The sequence below is a fragment of the Sinohyriopsis cumingii genome, chromosome 8 (genome assembly GCF_028554795.1).
Source record: "Sinohyriopsis cumingii isolate HCF-2022 chromosome 8, ASM2855479v2, whole genome shotgun sequence".
NCBI classification, from domain to species: domain Eukaryota; kingdom Metazoa; phylum Mollusca; class Bivalvia; order Unionida; family Unionidae; genus Sinohyriopsis; species Sinohyriopsis cumingii.
This window is the reverse complement of record NC_142968.1, coordinates 50,555,342-50,576,396: the sequence shown is the minus strand read 5'-3', so window position 1 is coordinate 50,576,396 and position 21,055 is coordinate 50,555,342. Positions and strand designations below refer to the sequence as shown.

The 21,055-nt window shown below is 36.0% G+C and overlaps 1 protein-coding gene and 1 pseudogene across 1 annotated transcript in view; both read left to right on the top strand.

Moving 5' to 3' along the window:
- Positions 1–21,055, top strand: part of LOC149793493 (uncharacterized) — a 70,216-nt gene that overhangs the window by 20,447 nt on the left and 28,714 nt on the right. The window contains exons 2-5 of the mRNA XM_089969009.1: positions 6,622–6,698; positions 7,482–7,799; positions 11,242–11,372; positions 15,672–15,864. Coding sequence (XP_089825135.1) covers positions 6,632–6,698; positions 7,482–7,799; positions 11,242–11,372; positions 15,672–15,864 — 709 coding nt within the window. The 5' untranslated portion in view covers positions 6,622–6,631. The remainder of the gene's footprint in view (positions 1–6,621; positions 6,699–7,481; positions 7,800–11,241; positions 11,373–15,671; positions 15,865–21,055) is intronic.
- LOC149793494 (uncharacterized) lies at positions 744–2,590 on the top strand (annotated as a pseudogene).

Sequence of the window (21,055 nt, the reverse complement as noted above, 5' to 3'; positions counted from 1 at the left end):
TCTTGAATAATTTTTTTACTGGAATAAGTTTCTTTAGTGCCGCTAATTGTTCTCGCGCTAATCTAGCAGAATGAGGCTCTCCAACTGTACTAGTTTTCGAACTCATATTATTTTCAAGTATATCATTTTAATGTGACGTAAAATGGACCAAAGCAGCCCCACGTTGCAACAAAAAACATAACACAAAAATTTATTCCCCGACATTTATTTTTCCTGTCTCGGATGCTATGTTTATTGACACACCTGATATACACACCTGATTCACTCGGTCTGAAATGCATGAAAATTGATCTCCGTAGAAGGCGTTATTTTTGAATTCTGAGGCTTCTACGGAGAAAGTTCGCGTAGGAAGGTTTATTTTGGCTGGACGCACTGGTCTGTTCAACTTCCCTGCTGCTAGCCCGGGAAAGGGATGGAAGGGTAAAGGAGATGGAAATGACCAAACAACTTGAAAGGGAAAAAGGGGAAACAGAGGAAAGGCAGACAGAATTAGAAAGGGAAAAGATAGAACTAGAAAAACAGGCCGAAAAGGAAAGGATAGAATGGGAAAGGGGAGCTGAGAGGGAGAAGATAGAGTTAGAAAAACAAGCAAGGTTAGAAGCGTTCTAGGTAGAAGAAAGATTAAGGCAACGAGATCATGAACGTAAGGTAGAGTTAGCAACAGCTAGAAAAGGAGGACACGATTCTGCCTCTAGTAAATTAAAGGGTCCAAACTACCCCCCTTTGACGATGAGAAAGATAACATGGATAGTTATCTTCATTGGTTTGAGCGGTATACCGAGAACCAGAAGTGGAGTCAAAATGACTGGGCACTGCATCTCAGTGCTTTATTAAAAGGTAAAGCGCTGGATGTGTACTCGCGACTTCCTAGAGACAATGTGTTCAAATACGATGTTCTGAAGGAAGCACTTCTAAAAAGGTACGAGCTGACTGAACAGGGTTTTTGTAAAAAGTTCAGGTGTAGCAAGCCTGAGAAGAGAGAAATATTTGATCAGTTCATTGTTAGAATAGCGAAGTATTTTCAGCGGTGGATTGAATGTGGCAAAGTGGTGAAAACGTTTGAAGGGTTGACTGATTTCTTGCTCAGAGATCAACTGTTGAACACAGTGGGGCAGGAACTAGGTCAGTTTCTGAAAGAGAAAGTCTATTCAAACGTACAGTATATGGCTAACCAAGCCGATTTCTATGCCGAGGCTCATGGGGGAACCCAGAACGTGGTTTCAAAAGATTTTAAGTCTGGAAACCAGTCTATGAGACCAATGCCGAGGGAGCTTGTGAAATCAGCTGAGGCAAGTAGGTCAGTTAGGGACACAGGTTGTCAGGGTATACAATGTTTCTTGTGTAAGGAATGGAGTCATATTCAAGTAAAATGTCCTAAGAGAAAGGGATTTATGCATAAGGTAGCCGTGGCTATACAGAGTAAAAGTGTATCTGGTAATATGATGCAGGTAGAACCAGGTATTCATACACTTGGCACGTGTCTTTATCCTGAAGCGCGAGTACCAACTGCGAGAGGTTTCGTGAACGGTCAAGAAATCGTAGCATTACGTGACACTGGTTGCATGGCTGTAGTGATCAAACGTAGTCTCGTGCAGGATAACCAAATGCTCGGGTGGGAGTCCCCATGCATGCTACTCGATCAAACGATCAGTCGCATTCCCGTAGCAAGGATCACGGTAGAAACACCTTTCTTAACCGGAACTGTAAATGCCCTTTGTATGGAAAACCCTATTTACGATCTGACGATCGGTAATGTTGAAGGTTCCCGTCTTCCAACCATGGCAGATTTCAGGATACCTTTGGCCCAGGCAGTCGAAACGCGAGCGCAAACCAGGCGAAAGAAAAGCGTGTTTCAGAAATTAATAGTCCCTGAATCGATCTCTGGAATTTCGCGTGATGAATTCAAATGAGAACAAGAACGTGATGAATCCATCAAGATTGTCATTGAGAAAATCGTGTCCGGCACAATTAGACACTGCAAGGGGGGGGGGGCAGCTTGAGATTCATTCGTAGGAACAAGCTAATTCATAGGGAGTTTATCACTCCGGAGGGTAAGAGGTATTGGCAAGTGGTCGTACCCCAGAGATACAGATCTCAAGTACTTAGGATGGCCCATGAGTCTAGCATGGCAGGACACCTAGGAAAGGCGAAGACCACCAGTAGAGTAGTTGCTGAATTCTACTGGCCTGGTGTTAATGGCGATGTCACACGGTTCTGTAGGTCTTGTGACATATGCCAGAAAACCGTATGTAAGGGAAGGGTTACAAGGGTACCCTTGGGACAGATGCCATTAATAGATACACCGTTTAAAAGAGTGGCGGTGGATATTGTAGGCCCAATACAACCAGTTACCGAAAGGAAGAACTGGTATATTCTTACCCTTATGGATTACATAACCAGATATCCTGAAGCTGTAGCGTTACCAACTATTGAAACAGAACGGGTGGCTGAAGCATTGGTTGACATCTTCAGTAGGGTAGGGGAAAGTACATGCCAGATGGCACGCGACGAATTAATGAAATCGGGACGTAGATATGCCAAGTATTATAACCGCAGAGCGCGAAATAGGAAATTTCTTGTAGGAGATTAGGTTTTATTGCTTCTTCCTACCAGCACAAATAAATCACTAGTCCAGTGGAAAGGCCCCAACGAAGTTAAGGAGGTCAAGAATGACATGGACTACAAAATTGACATAGACGGTAATTTAAAGACATTCCATGGTAACATGCTTAAGTTGTACATCAAGAGACAGAGCGACAATGTAGAAAAAGGGGTCTTGAATATCGTTTGTATGGCAGTCATCGACGATGACTTGGGAGAATCAGAACACGAGGTTCCCCTTGAGTGTCCCTTGGGTGTTGCAAGGGAAGGGGTAGATCAAGTCGATGTGAGTGCAGAGTTGACCAAAGACCAGCGTCAACAAATTAATGCGCTTTTGGTTAAATACTCTGATGTATTCACCGACAGACCAGGTTGTACAACCTTAGTAGACCTCAAAATTAAACTGAATACATCTGACCCCATTAGAATTAAAGGTTATCAAGTACCATACAACGCACGAGAAGCTGTGGACGAAGAGGTGAGTAAAATGTTAGATCTGGGGGTGATTGAACCCTCCAACTCGCCATATTCTTTTCCCGTAGTGCTGGTCAGAAAAAAAGATGGGACGAACTGATTCTGTATCGACTTTCGACAGTTAAATAAAATCACTGTGTTCGATGCAGAACCAATGCCAGATATGGAGGGTCTATTTGCGAAGTTGTCGGGCAACCAATGGATTTCCAAATTAGATCTGTCCAAGGGATATTGGCAGGTTCCCATTGTTCAAGACTCCTGTACATTGACAGCATTTGCGACCCAGAAAGGATTATATCAATTCAAGGTAATGCCATTCGGGTTAGTAGGTGCCAGTGCCACCTGTTTTCGTTTGATGCGCAAGTTGCTAAGGGGTTTAGCAAGCGTTGATAGTTTTGTAGATGACATATTTGTGTACATGAATACTTGGAGTGAGCACGTGTCCGTGTTGGGGGAACTCTTCGATAGACTCCGCAGAGCGAACCTCACAGTCAGACCCACTAAATGCAGTATTGGCTATACAGATTTAGATTGTTTGGGTCATAGGGTCAGTGGTTTGGGACAGTTGAAACCTCACCCCAAGCAAGTGGAAGCGATTGGGAACGCACCTAAACCGGACAACAAAACGCAAGTTCGTTCGTTTCTAGGTCTAGTAGGGTTTTATAGAAAGTTTATACCAAACTTTTCAGCTATTGCTAGCCCACTGTCTGATCTGACAAAGAAGGGGCAACCCAACAAAGTAGAGTGGGGACCAACACAGGATATAGCTTTTTGCACACTGAAAGAAAAACTCATTAGTGTACCTATATTAATATTGCCAGATGTTAGCAAACCCTTCATTTTAAGAACAGATGCCTCTGAAACTGGATTGGGAGCAGTTTTACTGCAAGAGCAAGATAACAATAAGTTACCCGTAGCTTACTCGAGTAGAAAATTGCTACCCAGGGAAAAAAGCTATTCAATTATTCAGAAAGAGTGTTTGGCCATAGTGTGGGGAACAGGGAAATATCATGCATATCTTTTTGGGAGAGATTTCGTTCTCGAAACTGATCACCAACCCCTATTGTATTTAAACAAGGCCAAGGTCGCTAATGCTCGATTGATGCGTTGGGCGCTGACACTACAACCATATCGCTTCCGTGTAGAGGCAATAAGAGGGGTTGAAAATATAGGGGCAGACTACTTGAGTAGGGCACGATTGGAAATCTGGATAAAATTTATTTTTATAGAAAATCCAGATTGCGGTATTACCGGTGTAAATAGTGTAACATATTGATAGTAGTTATTTTTCTTTTATTCTGTGAGGGCTTTTATAAAAAAAAATGTGTGCATTTTTTTTCTTCTGAGGGGGGAGGTATTGTCACAGAATTAGGCAAAGAAATAACTTGGTTTTGTCTTAAAAACAATTAGACTATTTCTCGTTGTACATGCGTACAATATTAGATAGGGTGAATGTGTTTTTCCAGGTAAGCGACTGTATTAACATGTACCTAGCCACAGATTACTTGTGTCAGGTATCATGACTAACATGATATGCACGGGTATTCTACCCCGACTTGTACTCACTCTCCTATGGATTTAAGTAAGACGAATCTCTGAAAACCACACTGGTCATTTTTGGATCACGTCAAGGAGTATACACTCTCCTTTATTCTCCAGCCATAGGGGTAAGTGTTAAATTTACATTCTTTTTATTTGATAGGCGAAGCTTATTTGGTTTGTACTATGTTATCGCATAATAATGTGTTTATTACAATGCAGATTTAAAGTATTATCATATATCTAGAGATTATACAGAAACTATTATGTCCCATTTGGTTTTATTATAGCTGTTTCTGACTGTGTTTGAAGATGTTTCTGACTGTGTTTGAAGATGTTTCTGACTGTGTTCGTACCTGACTGTGTTCATAGCTGACTGTTATAGTAGCTGACTGTTATGGTAGCTGACCATGTTTGTAGCCATGATTGTCTATGAAATGTGATTGTGAATATGACTAGAGCGGTCCGGAGCTGTACGAAGCCGTCTAAAGTTTCTTGGAGTCATCTGGAGTTTCCAGGACAACGCTGTCTGTTGTGATAAGATTATTGTGAATCTTAGTCATGATAAGATTATTGTGAATCTTAGTCATGATAAGATTATTGTGAATCTTAGTTGTGATAAGATTATTGTGAATCTTAGTTGTGATAAGATTATTGTGAATCTTAAGGTGTGTCGAAAGATTATTTTGAATCTTGTGTTAAGATTATTTTTGAATCTTAATATAATTTTGTTAGAGATTTTGTGAATATCTTGTTGAACAAAATTCTGTTTGAGGGGTATGAGCAGTAAGTGAGGATTCTTGGATCTGCACTTCATTTTATTTAATATTTGTTTTGTTTATTTTAGATTGTATTTTTACATCATATATTTATCATTATTAATTTCATTCATAAATTTCCATCTTTCCCACATTGTGTTTGTCTTGTTCATTTAGTCCAAAAACCCACTCGGTTACAATTCTGTGACAGGGAGTTAACACTGTTAGAGTTACAAAGTATTGCTTCTGATCAATTTTTGTAATGAAGAACAAAAGCCCCATAAGTTTCATGCAATGTGATTTAACTGAAGTATTTCACATACTTATTCACTCTTCAGTATTTTCAGTACATAGTATATCTTCCTGATTTCAAGCTATCAATTGTCTACATGTAAATAATACTATTACTGAAATGTCAGACATGTTTGCCATATTATCTGGCTTTATAGCAAATTACTTTACTATGCAAGTTAAAAATGTATGTTTTAATATTCACGTGGTTTTTTTAAATTTAGTGTCCCCTTATAACATATACTACAAGCCCTGCACAAGCTTAATCTTGCACTACCTACATAGATATAGCAGATGCTGCATTAAAATGCTGGGATTGTGTGAATTGAAATCAGTTGTTAGCTAGAACTGATTACGTCGTATAATTGGCATAACTATGAGCGTAAATATTTGTTGTAAGTATCAAGCCATTCACCATGTGCTTGCTTTTGGCACTTTCTCTGCCATTTTTTTATGCCAAGTAAGCTTTTGATCAACCTAGGATTGACTGATAACCAGATCATATCTGTCCTTCTGTGTATATTTGCCTGATTTAACATTTTAAATATGTAGACAGACATCAACACCAGTAATCAATGAAGGTTTGATATTTTTTTTAATAATTGTGATTTTTTTTCTATAAAATTTTGTACTTTGGTCAGCCTGTAATGGTATGGGATGAAACATGATTGTAGAATATAACTTTGAACTTGCAAATGAGGCCTTGTAAATAACTGTCTATGTATGGATGTATGCCTAAATAGCCGTATACCTTAATCTGGTGCATTGTGTCAATTAGTATTTTAATCTTTTAAGATAATACATGAACACAAGTTCCTTTAAACATCTAGACAAAATAGATTTATGTATACACTTTTAATGTAAGACAAACAATTTCTGGTTAATTTTTTTAGGCGCAGGTCTGCATAAAGATTTTGATTGTCCCTGAGAATATGTAAATATTTATGTTTATTTTCAGATATCCAAAGATGAATATTATTTCACACTACAAGTTATTGCTGATATTGATAACACAGGCAATTCATTTCTCAGAGCGTAAGCAGACTTTCTCTTTCTTTATATTTCTCTATTCTGGTAGATTTTTTTATGATATGACACAACATATACAACTGAGAGCATCTATGTTTTACTATTACAAACAGTTAAAAAATAAATTCACATACACAATATGTGCAATATTAAATCCATTACACAATATTTCACCTGTTACTAAAATGAATAAAACTTTCAGCATTAAATCCGGTGCCCAGTATGGTACTTGCTGCAAAAAGGCACAAAACTTTTAATGTCTTTTGCTCAATAACTGCTCACAGAATTGATTAAATTTGATAGTATTACAGCATGCAGCTCTTTTTTATCCAACTTGGGTGATATTACACATTAAAAAGAAACATCATTTAGTAACCTTTTCTGAAATTTCCAAGAATGAACTTGACTAAAATTATTAGAAATCTTTGTGATATAATAAATTTTCAGTCTCACTGAAATGGAGCTGTTCCGCTGCAAGAAAATGCCACAACAATTAAAAAGTATAATTAAAGAACTTTCAAACTTGATCGTTGCCTCCTCAACCATCGTTGTATTGCCTAGTCTCGCCTGTAAATATTGGAAGTGCATCAGCAAAGCATATACATCAGCAGTAGTTTTGAAATGACTGTGCAGCTGCAGACACTAAACCTAATATGATAAATAACAGAAAATAGTAATTCATGCATTATTTTTATATTGTTATTAATTTACTGTTGGTTGTAGCCTCAATGCAAACAATGGGAGCACATTTTTTATCACAGAATGTGTACTTTTATAATTTTATTTCAGATATGAAACATAAAAATGAATCAAGCTCAATTGATATATGCAAAGGAAATGATGTGGATTTGCTTTGGAAAGTTGATGAAGAGGAAAATAAAATAAGTAAACTGGAGTGGTATTTCAACAACAAAATGATTTGTACCAGTTCGCCTTTAGAGGATTTTACAGTGAACATTCCCTATCAGGGTAGAATAGAGAGGATAGGCAAAACAGAGATTCGACTGAAAAATGTATCCATAGACGATGAAGGAATATATATCTTGTTTCCATTACTTGCATGGTCCACAAGCCAGAACATGCAGAAAATTGTCCTTCGCGTTCTAGGTATTTGTGTGTAAATTTTGTTTGTCAAAGATCCACATTTTAGCTGTACTTTTCATAGAACAAAAGAACTTATGGGATGGTTTTTCATCCGTGGTGCATCTGTCACATGTCATCACAAATCGTTATTGTTATTCTTCCTAAACTACTTTGTGGATTGCTATAAAACATTACACATTCAACCCATGGTCTGATTGGTCGCTAATTCACCTGGTGCCTCCAGGATTTCCATTATGACCTCTAATGCTGTCTATTATATCCAAAGTGAACATGGTGCCAATTTTATGCCCAATATGGCCAACACAACTGCATCTCAAAAATCATATCATCTCTGCTTCTCCATTTTGGCTGGTCATTGTGCTTTTGCCAGAAGACTTTTTAGGATGTGCATTTGATCCTAAATGGAAATGGTGTGCATTTGACATACATCATGGTCACTATGGCAGCCATCCTGAAAATCTTGTTGTTATGTACCCAGATGGAAAGTCATATCAGCATAGAGTTTTCACCAGAAGACTTTGTATATTGCCTAGTTGGTGCTAAATTAAAATGGTGATCTGTAATAAGGACTGCGTAGTTACCATCTTAAATGTCTTGTAATTGTTTCTCCATGTAAATGGAAAGACATTTTGACATGGAGTTTTCATCACAAGAGTTATTATGGTGTCTAGTAGGTTCCACATGATTCAGCATATTAGCCAGCTTGAAAAGATTGATATTTTTACTAATTCCAAATTAAGTTATATGAACATTTGGTATTCACCGGTAGATATGTAATTGGTCCTAAATGAAATTAATACCAATGAGGGATTGTAGCCAGTTATCTGCCCAATAGGTGGCACCACAGGAAAACCCAGGCCCAATCTTTGGTACCCCCTTCAGATTTTATCATTCATCAGGGCAATCTATTGTGATTCAGGTGAGTGTGAAACAACTGTCAGAAGCTGAAAGCATTAAATTATATTAATGCCGGGGACATGTTGCTGTGTACCTGGCTGTTACAATAGAGGAGAACATTTTTGTTCCATGAGGGAAAACAGAAGAAAGAAGGGACCCATATGAACCAAGGAGGCAAGGACGTGTTTAAAGAGTGGATACCATCATCTTCAAGTGTACTAGCTGGAGGTCCATTCTCATCACTTTTTCCTGGTTCTTTTTTAATCATCCACTATTGACAAACTTGCTTCATAGCAATAGAATACATAAAGGTATGGCCTTTAACAATATTTTCCCTCGTGTTTAATGTGAACTCAGGAACATGACCTGTTACATAGGGACCGTTAATTAAAACGTTGGTAATAAACTTTACAGGAGAGTCAGTACAATTGTCACATGTTGAAAAATGATGATCTACTCATGCATGATTATTAGATTATATTTACTCTTTAATTAAATGAAAACATAGTTATTTCTGATTATATAAATTTTAATTTGTGTTGCTTTGTAATTTAATTTAATGTTCTTTATGTGTTTTGAATTATGATTGGAATGCATATTATTTTATTTTTCACTGGTTGAGGAAAGGGGATATTTTTTAACACTATGTGACATGGAGTGGTTACAATAACATCTACTTCTCTTCAGTTTTAATAAATATCTCAAAATAATGAAGTTGAAGGAGTCGTAGATATTTGATTTGACATAGAATTACATATGTAACAGGCATTCTTCTGCCGAGAATTCGTCTGTTATCATTTCAAGGTGAACATTGAGTAAAGTAGTCATATCATTTTTTTAAATATAGTGGACACCATATTTTTTTGTTGTTGTAGGGCTTAACACCATTTTTCAGCACACATTAGGCTATACACTGCGGCCAGTATTAATGATGGAGGAAGAACCTGGGAAATTCTCAGAAAGAACCACCGACCCTCGAGAAGCTACTGGCAAGCTTTCTCACATACCCACATTGGCTGAATCAGAGTCTCGAACATACGCAAACAGAGGTGAGATGGCAGTGATTCGTAACGGAGAGCGCTTTAGACCACTCAGCCACTCTGAGCCCCCGACATATGATGGAATGGGCTGACACTTCACCATTTTCAAATGGTTATTGACAAGCTGTGAACTAATTACATGGGTAAAGACCAGTTTTTCTGAAGGCTTCCTTGACCTGATAAGTGGAAAACTGTTCATGCGTACAAGAAAGCACTGCTGGAAATTTAGCCTTGTTTAATATTTTATTCTTGTTATTGTAACTAAGGTAAACTGTAATTGAGGTGAATTTTGCTTTGATGTGCACATCCATTGGTTGTAGAACGTGGGTTGTGTGTGGTGGCAACCCCAATAATTCAATTTGATTCTCTTGTGCAGGCTTTATAACATCTAGGCTTATGTGGCTGTCATGGTTATCCATAAGTAGCAATCGTCTTACTGATCCACAATGATGTAAAAAGAATTCCTTAAACCAATGAGTAAAGAGTGTTCCATCCATATAACCAGTAGCAGAATATCCAAATATGCATGAGCCTGGAAATACTTCTCATAAGCCATATGGGGTAAACATCTTTTGAAATTCAAAAAGGAAGGAACAATTTTTCACTGGCAGATATACATAAATGTTCATTGATGTGACCAGATATTGTGACATATTGTTTGTAACTGTGTTGTGTATACCAATAACTTTCTGCCTACTTTTTTCTTTTCCACTAAATCATGTTTTGTCAAAATTGAAAATCCGATCTAGTTTTTTGTGTAATCCCAATCTGTGTAGTGTGTCTTGAAGAAGAGTCAGGTATTGATTCATCACATTCATGTTTGCCATCTAGTTCCTGCTTCAGTATGTTTTTCTGATAGTTCAGGATGTCTCTTAAAAAGTTTCCAGAACCAATTGTCACTGGGACCTTTATTCATGTTGAATAGAAAGAAATGTTCTTATTTTGAATTTCTGGAATTTATTTATACCCAGTAAAGCGTCAGTCACTTCAAGATCAGTTTTGTTTTAATATAAAAAGCTTAGTTCCATTTAAAGGACCCGACCTCATGTTTTAATTTCATAGGGTAACCTTGTTTTGGAACCGACATAACTTAAAAAAACAGTATTTGCTAGATGCTGAATGCTGGATATTGCCAAATTCTTATACATATAAGAAGTATTTTGAAGGAATGCACATCAATGTACATAACATTTTGGTAGACAAGGCATAAGTAAATATTCTGATAGAAAGTTTAATAGTTGGTTCCTTTTGGTCAACATATCTATTAAATCTACAATATTCAGTTTGAAAAAAAATAACTGAAAGAAATTACATAATTTTCGTATCGTAAAAGTGCATTCAGCATTTTATGTATTGTTAATTTCTATCATAAGAATGGCTAGAGAGAAAGTTGTTAATGTGTCAAACAAAATTACTTTTGGACTGAATTTGTTGATGTCTTATAGTTGATTATTTATGCAGTCTATAAAAATAATATTTTAAATGAATATTTGTATTAAATTTTACAGAACCACCAACAAACAAATGTACTTGTAAATTGGGACACCCATCAGATTTCAAAGGTGAACGAACAGCATCATACTGTGGAAGGCCACAAGTGTCACTTGTTTGGAAAAGAAAGCAAACATTTGAAGTTTTGGTAAGTTATAAATGTATAATCACTATGTAGGAAGCCTCTTGGTCTGATTTTAATTCTATTTAAAAAATTTTTAAGAAAAGACTTGGTATATAGTAAATCTCAGTATTCAGAGCATGAATCCAAAGCTAGATGCACTCAAGCATACTGTAATCATTAATTGTAACATTGATTGTCAGTATTCTAGGACCCTGCAAAACATTTCTTAATGATAATACAGTGGGACCCTGCTATAACGCGCTCCGTTATAACGCGAATTTGGATATAACACAGTCGTGGCGTGGCTCCCGAAATTTCACGTACATGTATTTTTCTTGTGCACAAAAAAAAATTCTTAAAAAGTATGAGGAAAAAAACCGTAAAAGTTGCTTATCATTTTGGGATAGAGATCACATATGAATAAAAAATGCAAGACGATCGTGGCTAGGCTCCTGAAATTTTATATGTATTTTTCTCGTATACAAAAAAGTGCTTTTTCTTTCTTCTTAAAAGTAAGAAGAAAAAAACGCATAAAAAGTTTATCTGGGATTGTGTAGGTCTTCGCCAATGTCGCAAACTTGTATTGTTTTTCCTTATTGGCTGCAAAACATACCATGTGGCTTTTTTATTTGTTGGCGACATTGTTGGTTGTTTAAACTTTTATATACAACCATTGGTTTGGAGTGCAGAAATTCAGAGGCCCCACCAAAGGAAGCCGCAAACTAGATATAAAATGCACTGAAATTTATCTATTGTTACATAAACAAATTCTTTGTCTATGCTGACAAACCATCTAAACAGTGCATTGTTATATCATAATCCGCTTATCCTGACATCTAGCATGAGTTCTGTATGTTGTGAAATATCCGATTTTTTGTTGTTGATATTTCTGGTAATGGAGATCAACTGGACGAGGCATTCTCTCGTAATCTGTCTTTCATCGGATTTTCGGCTGCTCGCTAGTAATTAATATATTTACAAAGACTGGCATTTGTGTGTGGATGGTAAGTAAAATTCCTCTTCGTTTCACTCAGAATTAAATCCTTCAGAACACTCAAGTTTTCTGTAATAATCCATGTCATCAGATTACATGCGTCTCTATCGTCTGTTGACCCTTTGTTAATTTTCAGACGCATGCGTAGAAGGCAGCATCACGCTGCTACCACAAATGTAAAAAAAATGAATAAAAAATTCTTTTTGGTTTATTCAGTAGGCATGGAGGGACAGTAACTAGAATAGTCTAAACGACGTCCAGTTCCTTTTAAAAATGTATCTAGATAAAACAGTTTGCTGAAATTTCAAAGGAAACAGATTACCTTTGAAGCACCGACCGTTATGAAAACGTACTCAGCAAATGGAAAAAATCCCCGTCTCAATCATGCAATACAATTATTTGATGTTGCCGACACAATAAGAAATGGACATTCGTTTGGTTCTCCAAAGCTGTTCTTTAGTGGCGACTTCAAAAGCGCATGCATCCTTCATCAAAGAAAGCCGACTGCAATCTTTCAATAACAGTAAAGAAGTTTTCTTCAAAGGAAGTCAGTACCAAACTGAAATAAAAGTGATGGAATCTGATGGATTTTTGCATTTTCCAACGTGACTGGAACACTTTAACTGTGCTGTGCAAATTTACTTTTTGTAGGGATGAAGTTTATGCCAACGGCGGATTAAAACGCAAACTGACTTTTACCGACTTCGAACATACTTCAAAGTAAATGTGCTTCATCATTCGTTGCGTGATTGTGCTTTGTTTTTCCTCTGAATTCAGACCAATATGACCTGTTACAAAATTAATGAATATTTTCGATGGAATCACTTGTATTGTGGATTCAATGTATATGATGAGGTTCGCAGGTGAGTACACTGCATTGATACTCTATTCATGCCATACATTAGACATTTATATGTAAACAGTATTCACGTATATGTACCAATTCATGGTTCTCTGAATAAAGTAAACTATTATATGATGTCTTCTCTCTTTTCACTACAGGTGTATTTCTCATTTAATATGCATTAATTCAAGATAGCAACTGTGCCGAAAAAGCACATATTTTTTCACTGCCCGCATTTATTACCCCCCCCCCCTTTTTATGTGGGGGGGGGTTCCATTTTTTTCCGCTAGCTGACTTGGTTGCATATAACACGGTTCGGTTCATAACACGGTTGGATTCTATGGCTCCCAACTACCGTGTTATAGCGGGGTCCCACCGTACTAATGATTAATTAGCATTAATCAGTGGTTTCCTTTTGGAATGAAAGATAGAGCACCAGAATCGGGCAGTCCACTTCTGTGTAAGCATTAAATATAAATGACGTGTGAATATAGTCATGTGTTGGAAATAATTTATATTGCACGGAAAAAGGGGTCACACTACCAGGCGAAGTGGATGACTAAGTTTTGCTCAAAAAGTATAAACTTTGCCTTCTTCGTTAGGAAAGCAAAAATGACTTCACCGGTTATTATTTAGAGTAACACTGAATGACCATCCTTTTTAAGATTCTCCCTAGCCTTGGCCATGTTAGGTCCAGTCTTATGTTGTATATAGCTCAAGGTGAAATATAGGCTTCAAGCCATCAAATAGTTGGTGTTGATATCAATTACGACAACAAACAAACTCTTGCACAATCACAGGCATGTGTTTGGATAGTTGATACCATCAGCCATTTCCTGGGTAAGTTAGCAATTATTACTGCTCAGTTTCCATAATGTTTTTGATGATAGAAAAACACAAACTTGTGTTTCGAAACTTAAACTTATGTTAATAGCAATTTGTGTTTTAAGAATGGAATTGGTAATTTGAATGTTTTAACTGCTGCTTATATATTATTTTCTTCATAAAAATCAGCTTAGAACCATAAGTGAACCAGTCATCGTTGTTCTGGGAAATAACGTTTTATTAGATTTTCTTTTTTCGTAGACTATTAGGCAAATATGTATAAGAAAATATATAAGTCGTAGAAAGTATTGTCAAAATATTACGTTATTAAAGATTTAGCATTAAAATGCAATTATGTAGGTCAGAAATATGTGTTACATTGAAACGTGGAATTTAGATGTTGTAAGGTCAAGGTCATATTCCAAGTACTCATTTTTGAGAAAATGCAAAGAAGAAAATAAAAACAGCAAGGCAAATAATATTCAACCAATATCTAATGTTACACCAGTTATGTAGACAAATAATAAAACCTTATATTTGCAATGCTATCAGTGGACTGTTGTAATGAAGCTATAAAATAAGTGGTTATATTAAGAAAACACATCTTTCCAGAAGCAGATTCACTTGAATTTTGGCTGTTTCAATTCAGTTGAAAAAGGGTTTAGTTAATTCATGTACTGACTTTAATTCTTATATGTGTTGTCTTTGAACAGTTACTTTAAAGCTTTATCGACAACAAAGTAATTAGGACAGAGAGCTGAAAGATGTGTGCATTTGCTCTCATGTACGTGGTACAAGGTTGTTTCAAACAAATTTAGAAATCTTGTCGAATGCAATTTTAGTGAACTTTCAGAAAGTAAAAAGAAAAATTCTTGATTAAGGGTAGCTGATTAAGCATTTGTACTAACTTGCAATTACAATACTGTCTAGTTACTAAGTTAAAATTCATTACAGTGTATAGCTTATGTTGTTCTCTTTTTAAGTCATATTGCCAAAGTACACTGCATATGATTATGATAGTTTTTGTGAAAATGCTTGCCAGTAGCTTCCTGTGGGTTGGTGGATCTTACTGGGGTTTTCCCAGAGTTCTTCCTCCAGCAGCTGTACTGGCTGCCATATATATCATATAATATGCAGAAAAATGGCATTAAATGACAAACAACAGACATTGTTCAATGTTTAGAGTTTTACTGCTGTGAAACATATATTTCTGTCAGTGTAATCATTTGTGTGCACCTGTAGTCAGTAGTATTAGCAATGGTATTAGAAAAATGAATAAAATATTTTTGAACAAAAATAAAAGATCATTTATTTTCATTTGTACAGTCATGCTTGTGTTTGCTACAAATTTGTTCACTTGCTGATGCCTGTTTTTGTGAATGGAAATACCAGTGTACAGCTCAACAGCTAACAAGGAGGATAATAAAACAACAATATACACCTTGAGGGATTTGATTCATTATAGTTGCTGAATTACAGAGCATTAAACATATATACTTTATCATGAATATTGGACACAGGTCATGATGTTTGTGTTATCAGAGACTCTATTGGCAGATAGCCCATGAGAAGACACACATTCTCCAATGTAATTTTTCATGTAAAACTCGAAAGAAAAACTGTAGAATTGATTTAAATTTAATTTTTAATTTCACAACAGGGAGAAGGAAATTACATCTTGATCAATTCGTCATTGCAAGATAATGAAATACTTTGCTGTCAAGATGGAGAAGCTATGAAATGTGTTGATGACAATGGACAATTCTGTACCTCTGTAAGCATTCCTCATCGAGATGATCAAACACCATCTGAAGATGGAAACACACAACACACAGATTCAGTGACAATTCCAGGTATTCAAACATTATCAAGAATAATTACAATCTAGTATCACATTATCCATTTACATATGTGATGAAATTACTAAGAATAACAAGGGCAAGAATCTTGGGGTCAAATGATACACTGCACCATGTGTCAGTACAATTGATAATGCATGTCTTACAATATGATACATTATCGACACACATATGAACTTGGTGGTCTTTTCATCATGAGAAGAGCTGTAGCTAGTATGGTAGTGCCATTGTATGTGTTGATATATTGTTTGTATTTCCAGCATGCTGATTACAGACAGACATAGACTAGTCATTTGTCCATATGCCAGTTTCATCATTGACAAAATTTTATTAGAGCTGCACACAAGTACTCTGGTACTCGCCAGTTAATAATAACCAAGGTAATAAAATTAGCCATCAGGTACCCATTTATCATATACAAGTTTTTAACAATGTACATTGTCCCAGAAGTGCCTGGCTTGTAAGGACAGCATTTACTTTATTTCAAGTTGACATTCCTTTTGATAGGCTGTGAATATAATACATGTACTTCTTCAGTGCCAGGTAGAGTTCTATCTCGTCCAATAAATGTTTGACCTTATTCTCTTAGCTTGTTTTCCCACGTGATTGAGCAGCGAGTGATACTTGCTCAGTGGCAAGTAAAGGAGGTGGTTGTTTGATCTTTTGCACAATTGCGCATATTCAGTTGCAACCTTTAATAGATTTCACAGCCTGTATGATCATAGATTTATGTTACTTACAAAGTCCAAACTAACTCTCTACATAAACATCCATGTATGACAGTGAGGCCAGGGAAAGGGTCAGATGATATATATGACTAGACCATGATGATTTACAAGACAAAAATGGAGGATTTAAAATCTTTGTCAGACAGTGAGGATGAATTCCTGGATTTTGTACCAGATGATAATAGGTAGTAACATCTGTAGGATACTGTGATTAAAAAACATGGACTTAACTGTCATTGTTTATTTTGGAGACATATTGAATTAACATATTAAGAGATATTGTGATTTGGAACATTTTTAACTATTTTTATACTGCTGTGTGATCTATAATTGAATTCAGCATTGTGAGGTTAGTGTTAGGACTAGTCGGCCTTGTGTCAGGATAATGTGACTGGGTGGGACATCATGCTACATATCTGCAGGTTGATGCCCCACTGCTAGACATCAATATAAACTGCCACATTGCAGACATCATAGTGATATGACTGAAAAATCCTAGTTACACACATGCACACACACACACACACATTTTTAAAATCTTAGATTTTTTTTTACTAACCATAACATTTTAAAATTTTGAATCTTGTGATTATGGCTTATATTGATGTCTCCTTTCAATCTCACTGTTGTTGTTAGCCAAAAATTCAGGTCTTGTGTTCTCAAAAAAGAATATATATAACACCCAATAAAATAGAACTCAATCGCCATTTAGGGCCTGTTCAGTGATACCAGTTGCAGAACAAATATAAAGTCATAAGCCCCAAAAGTAACAACTTGTTTGGCAGACAGTCCAAGTTTCCTCTGACCTTTTCCACCCATCAGATATTTTTACAATTTTGTTGTGAAAATATATAAAATGGTGTGGGAAAGGTCAGAGAATATTCAGACCACTTGACAAGTTGCTCAGCCTCAGATGAACTTTCCCTCAGATTGGATGTGTCAAGTGCTGTGTTTTCTCAGAAAAAAGGCAGTCAGCAGGTAAGAGTTTCATCAGGAAATATCAACTAATTCTGGTCTTATGACAGTGACATGGTGATTAACTCATTGTGCTCTCAGTTTTGTAACGGTTCAGGGAAAGAGGGTCTTAATTTTTTAGATGGGTATTTTTATTTACAATCAGTAGCCTGTCTGGTGCAACTTTGCTTGCTTCACATGCTGTCAATGGATCAGTTATTAGATTGGATTGAACAAGGCACTTGAATACTTAGCAGACTCTGTATGCTGTACAAGTCATGTGGAACAAAACATAAATGACCTATTGTTACCATAATCAACCCATCGCCAAGCTTTTTTCTGGTGATCCTGGAAAGTCCAATTTTTTTACGTTTATTTGTATCATAATCAACATCCATTTTGGACATTTAAAGCCCAGCAGTGCAACACATCTTGTAACAACTGAAATCCCTTTGGTACTTAAACAAACGCATGTCATTTAGAATCTAGAACATTTGCAATCCAATACTGTTGATGCTTAGTTTTAGCTATGGTTGAGAACAGACAAACATTTGATTGATGAAGAACAAATCTTAGATCAGCATATTGCTTGTTAAATATGCAGATTTCCTGTCAAATTTTACACCACCAGTATCTCACTATCATTTGACGTCCACTTGCATCATTGCACTTTTATGATTCTTTTCAGATGTTGTAAAGATTAAAAGGCAAATTTTTTTCAAGTTATAGAAACAAATTAATAAGATTGAAGGTCCGATGGACAAGTGCTGCTTGTATATAATTGGTCCATGGGTAAAACCATTTGGTCCAGTACCTTGAGCCACCTTGTTTTTAGGACCTGATAATGGTGTTCTCTTCAAATCTGAAGGAGCAGTGCAAGTAAAATATCTAGAACAAATTTGAGTGTGAAGCAGTGATGATCAAAAATCAGATCAGTTACATTTTACTTACTGCACAATGCAAAACAACTGCCATGGTCTCATGCACTCGTTTATGTCAGAGAGAAAGGAAATGATTCACAACACCAACTCCCATGATACAAATTAAGACAGTCGATATATGTTTTTTGTGGCTGAACATGCTGATAGAATAAAAGAATTGCAGAGTGGGGACAGATTTTAGACCACATGAGTTAGTTATCAAGTGTTAATTTGTAGAAGTTGAGTGGGTGTTGTCAGTATTTTTAAAAATTGTTTTAAACATTGACATTGATTAGTGCATGCAACAGCTGCTTCAGATCAGTTCTCAATTTAAAGAATAAAAAGCAACTAATAACTGCTGAAGATCTCTATTCTTCACATATTGTATCAATATGGGTATTGATGCGAAAAAAGTATCAATACATTGATTAATCATTTCACCCCTACACAAATCAAGCAATTTCAATAAGGAAAACATCCCATACTATGATACATATCAATAATATCACACACAATAGGTGTCTTCCTGAAAGAGTGTTAGAAAGATATTTAAAAATTGCAATCCAAATCCTAATTTGCATAGGGTGTTACTAAAGATAAAAGCTCAAGAACAAAAACTTATCTTTGTGATGCGTGTTCATTTTGGTTGACTATTGTTTTGAACTGGCCCAAATATGGAATAAATGAAATATATATTGGTGATGAACTCCAGTAAACTATGACGAGCAGAGGAAGAAAAGTGGTAGTAGGCTGTTGTAATACTCATAGTTCAGTAAGAGAAAGAACTGGAATGTCTTTGTCAAATAATATTTTCAGTGGGATCAAGTGTTTACTATGAATAGCAACATGACTGTTAGTGATTATGTACTTGTATGTCATAATCTACTGTCAACGTGACATGGTTCCAGGCATCTCCAATTTAAAGAATGAAGATTTGCAGTTACATTGATGGTTTTTCTGTAATTATTTCAGCCCATCTTCCAGCCCTTCATTGGATAGCCTCCATTTCAGTTATAGTTGTATCATTGTATGATCAGGAGCAATACTTGAGTTGTGAGTTGTATGCCAGTGATTTTAGAGCTTCAGATGTATCCTTATGTTTGTTTCATTGAATCCTAATTTCTGCATTGCTTCATGTATGCATTCATTTTGGTTTTTTGCAAGTTCTAGAAATGTCATCTGAAATGTCCCACCCAAATACTTAGCAGATGATACTTGATCCAGTGTACATGTAATCTTCTTAAGAAATCAGTTTGGGCAGATTTTTTTAATGACATCAAAAACTAGACAGTTTGCTGGATTAAATTCCATATCACAGTCTGTTTTCCATTCCATATCACAGTCAGTTTTCCATTTTTTACAATTCTGACAGGCAAATTTGTAATGGTGTGGACTGTCTCATTGAGACAACTGCAATATAATTGGCAGTGTTATCTACAAACAGTCATACAATGGACTGTACATTTTCTTGGAATTTAATATCCAAAAATGAAAACTTCTGAATTCTCTAAATTTGGCAAAACATATACGGTACCTAATGATTTTCATATATCTTCATTCACTACACCTTTTCTGTAGAAATATGCTAGGTTTCTGTTTTATCCTTTCTGAAATCAAAATGGAAACACAAGTTTGAAAAACTATAGGCTTGGTGTCACAGTACTAGATATGACAATGTTTCAATCCTAGTGGGTTAAAAGTTTGTGAAGGGAAAGTAGGACGGAATACCTTATAATCAAAATACTTGTTTAATTAATATATTTAAAAAACTTGATGTATATATTTATCTCGCTAGCAGTGAACAGTCTAATCTGCCTTAAAGGATGCATGTATCAAGCAGTCGTCCACATTTTGAAAGTCATGATGAAGAAATTGACCAGTATTAAACACCCATATGAGTCATATGAGTCCATTTGTTCCATCAGTCTTCATATATTTTGGGCCTGCTTAAATTTAAAACATCATGGCTCCAATTTCAAATGTTTTGACATACACTAAAATAGAATCATGTATGTATCATCATTTATTTTGCCATTTTCTCCTTATCAGACTTTTTTCTTCAAAATCTAGTATGACATTAAGTAAGAACTTTTCAAGTTGAAGAAATACTATCACACCAATTTTGGAAGCACGTTTTGAGCCAGTTTTTGAGGGACAATATGGAACTTATTTTCCCTTTGACAAAGCCTGATAACAACCACACTAGATGGATTACGTTTGATGGACTAATTTACCATACATGTATATCTTGTAAAAAGTCACTCTCACTTGTTCAGCATCATTGAAACATGACATAAGCTGATCCCATAGCAGCCAAGCTCACAAGAACACAGTTATTGAATAAATAGTAACCAGCATGGTATATTCTAGTTACACTCCCATACACACATCTCCCTGCTTCTCTCTCTCTCTCTCTCTCTCTCTCACATTCCTACTCTCTTTGAACTCACCCATCACAGGTGATGAGTCCAACTTAAAAGACTGCAATACTCAAATAGTAGTCAATTGTATTCCAAAATCAGAAAACGCCATATAGCAGCTTAATGTATGATATTAGTAATGCAGTACACTTGTGTATGCATG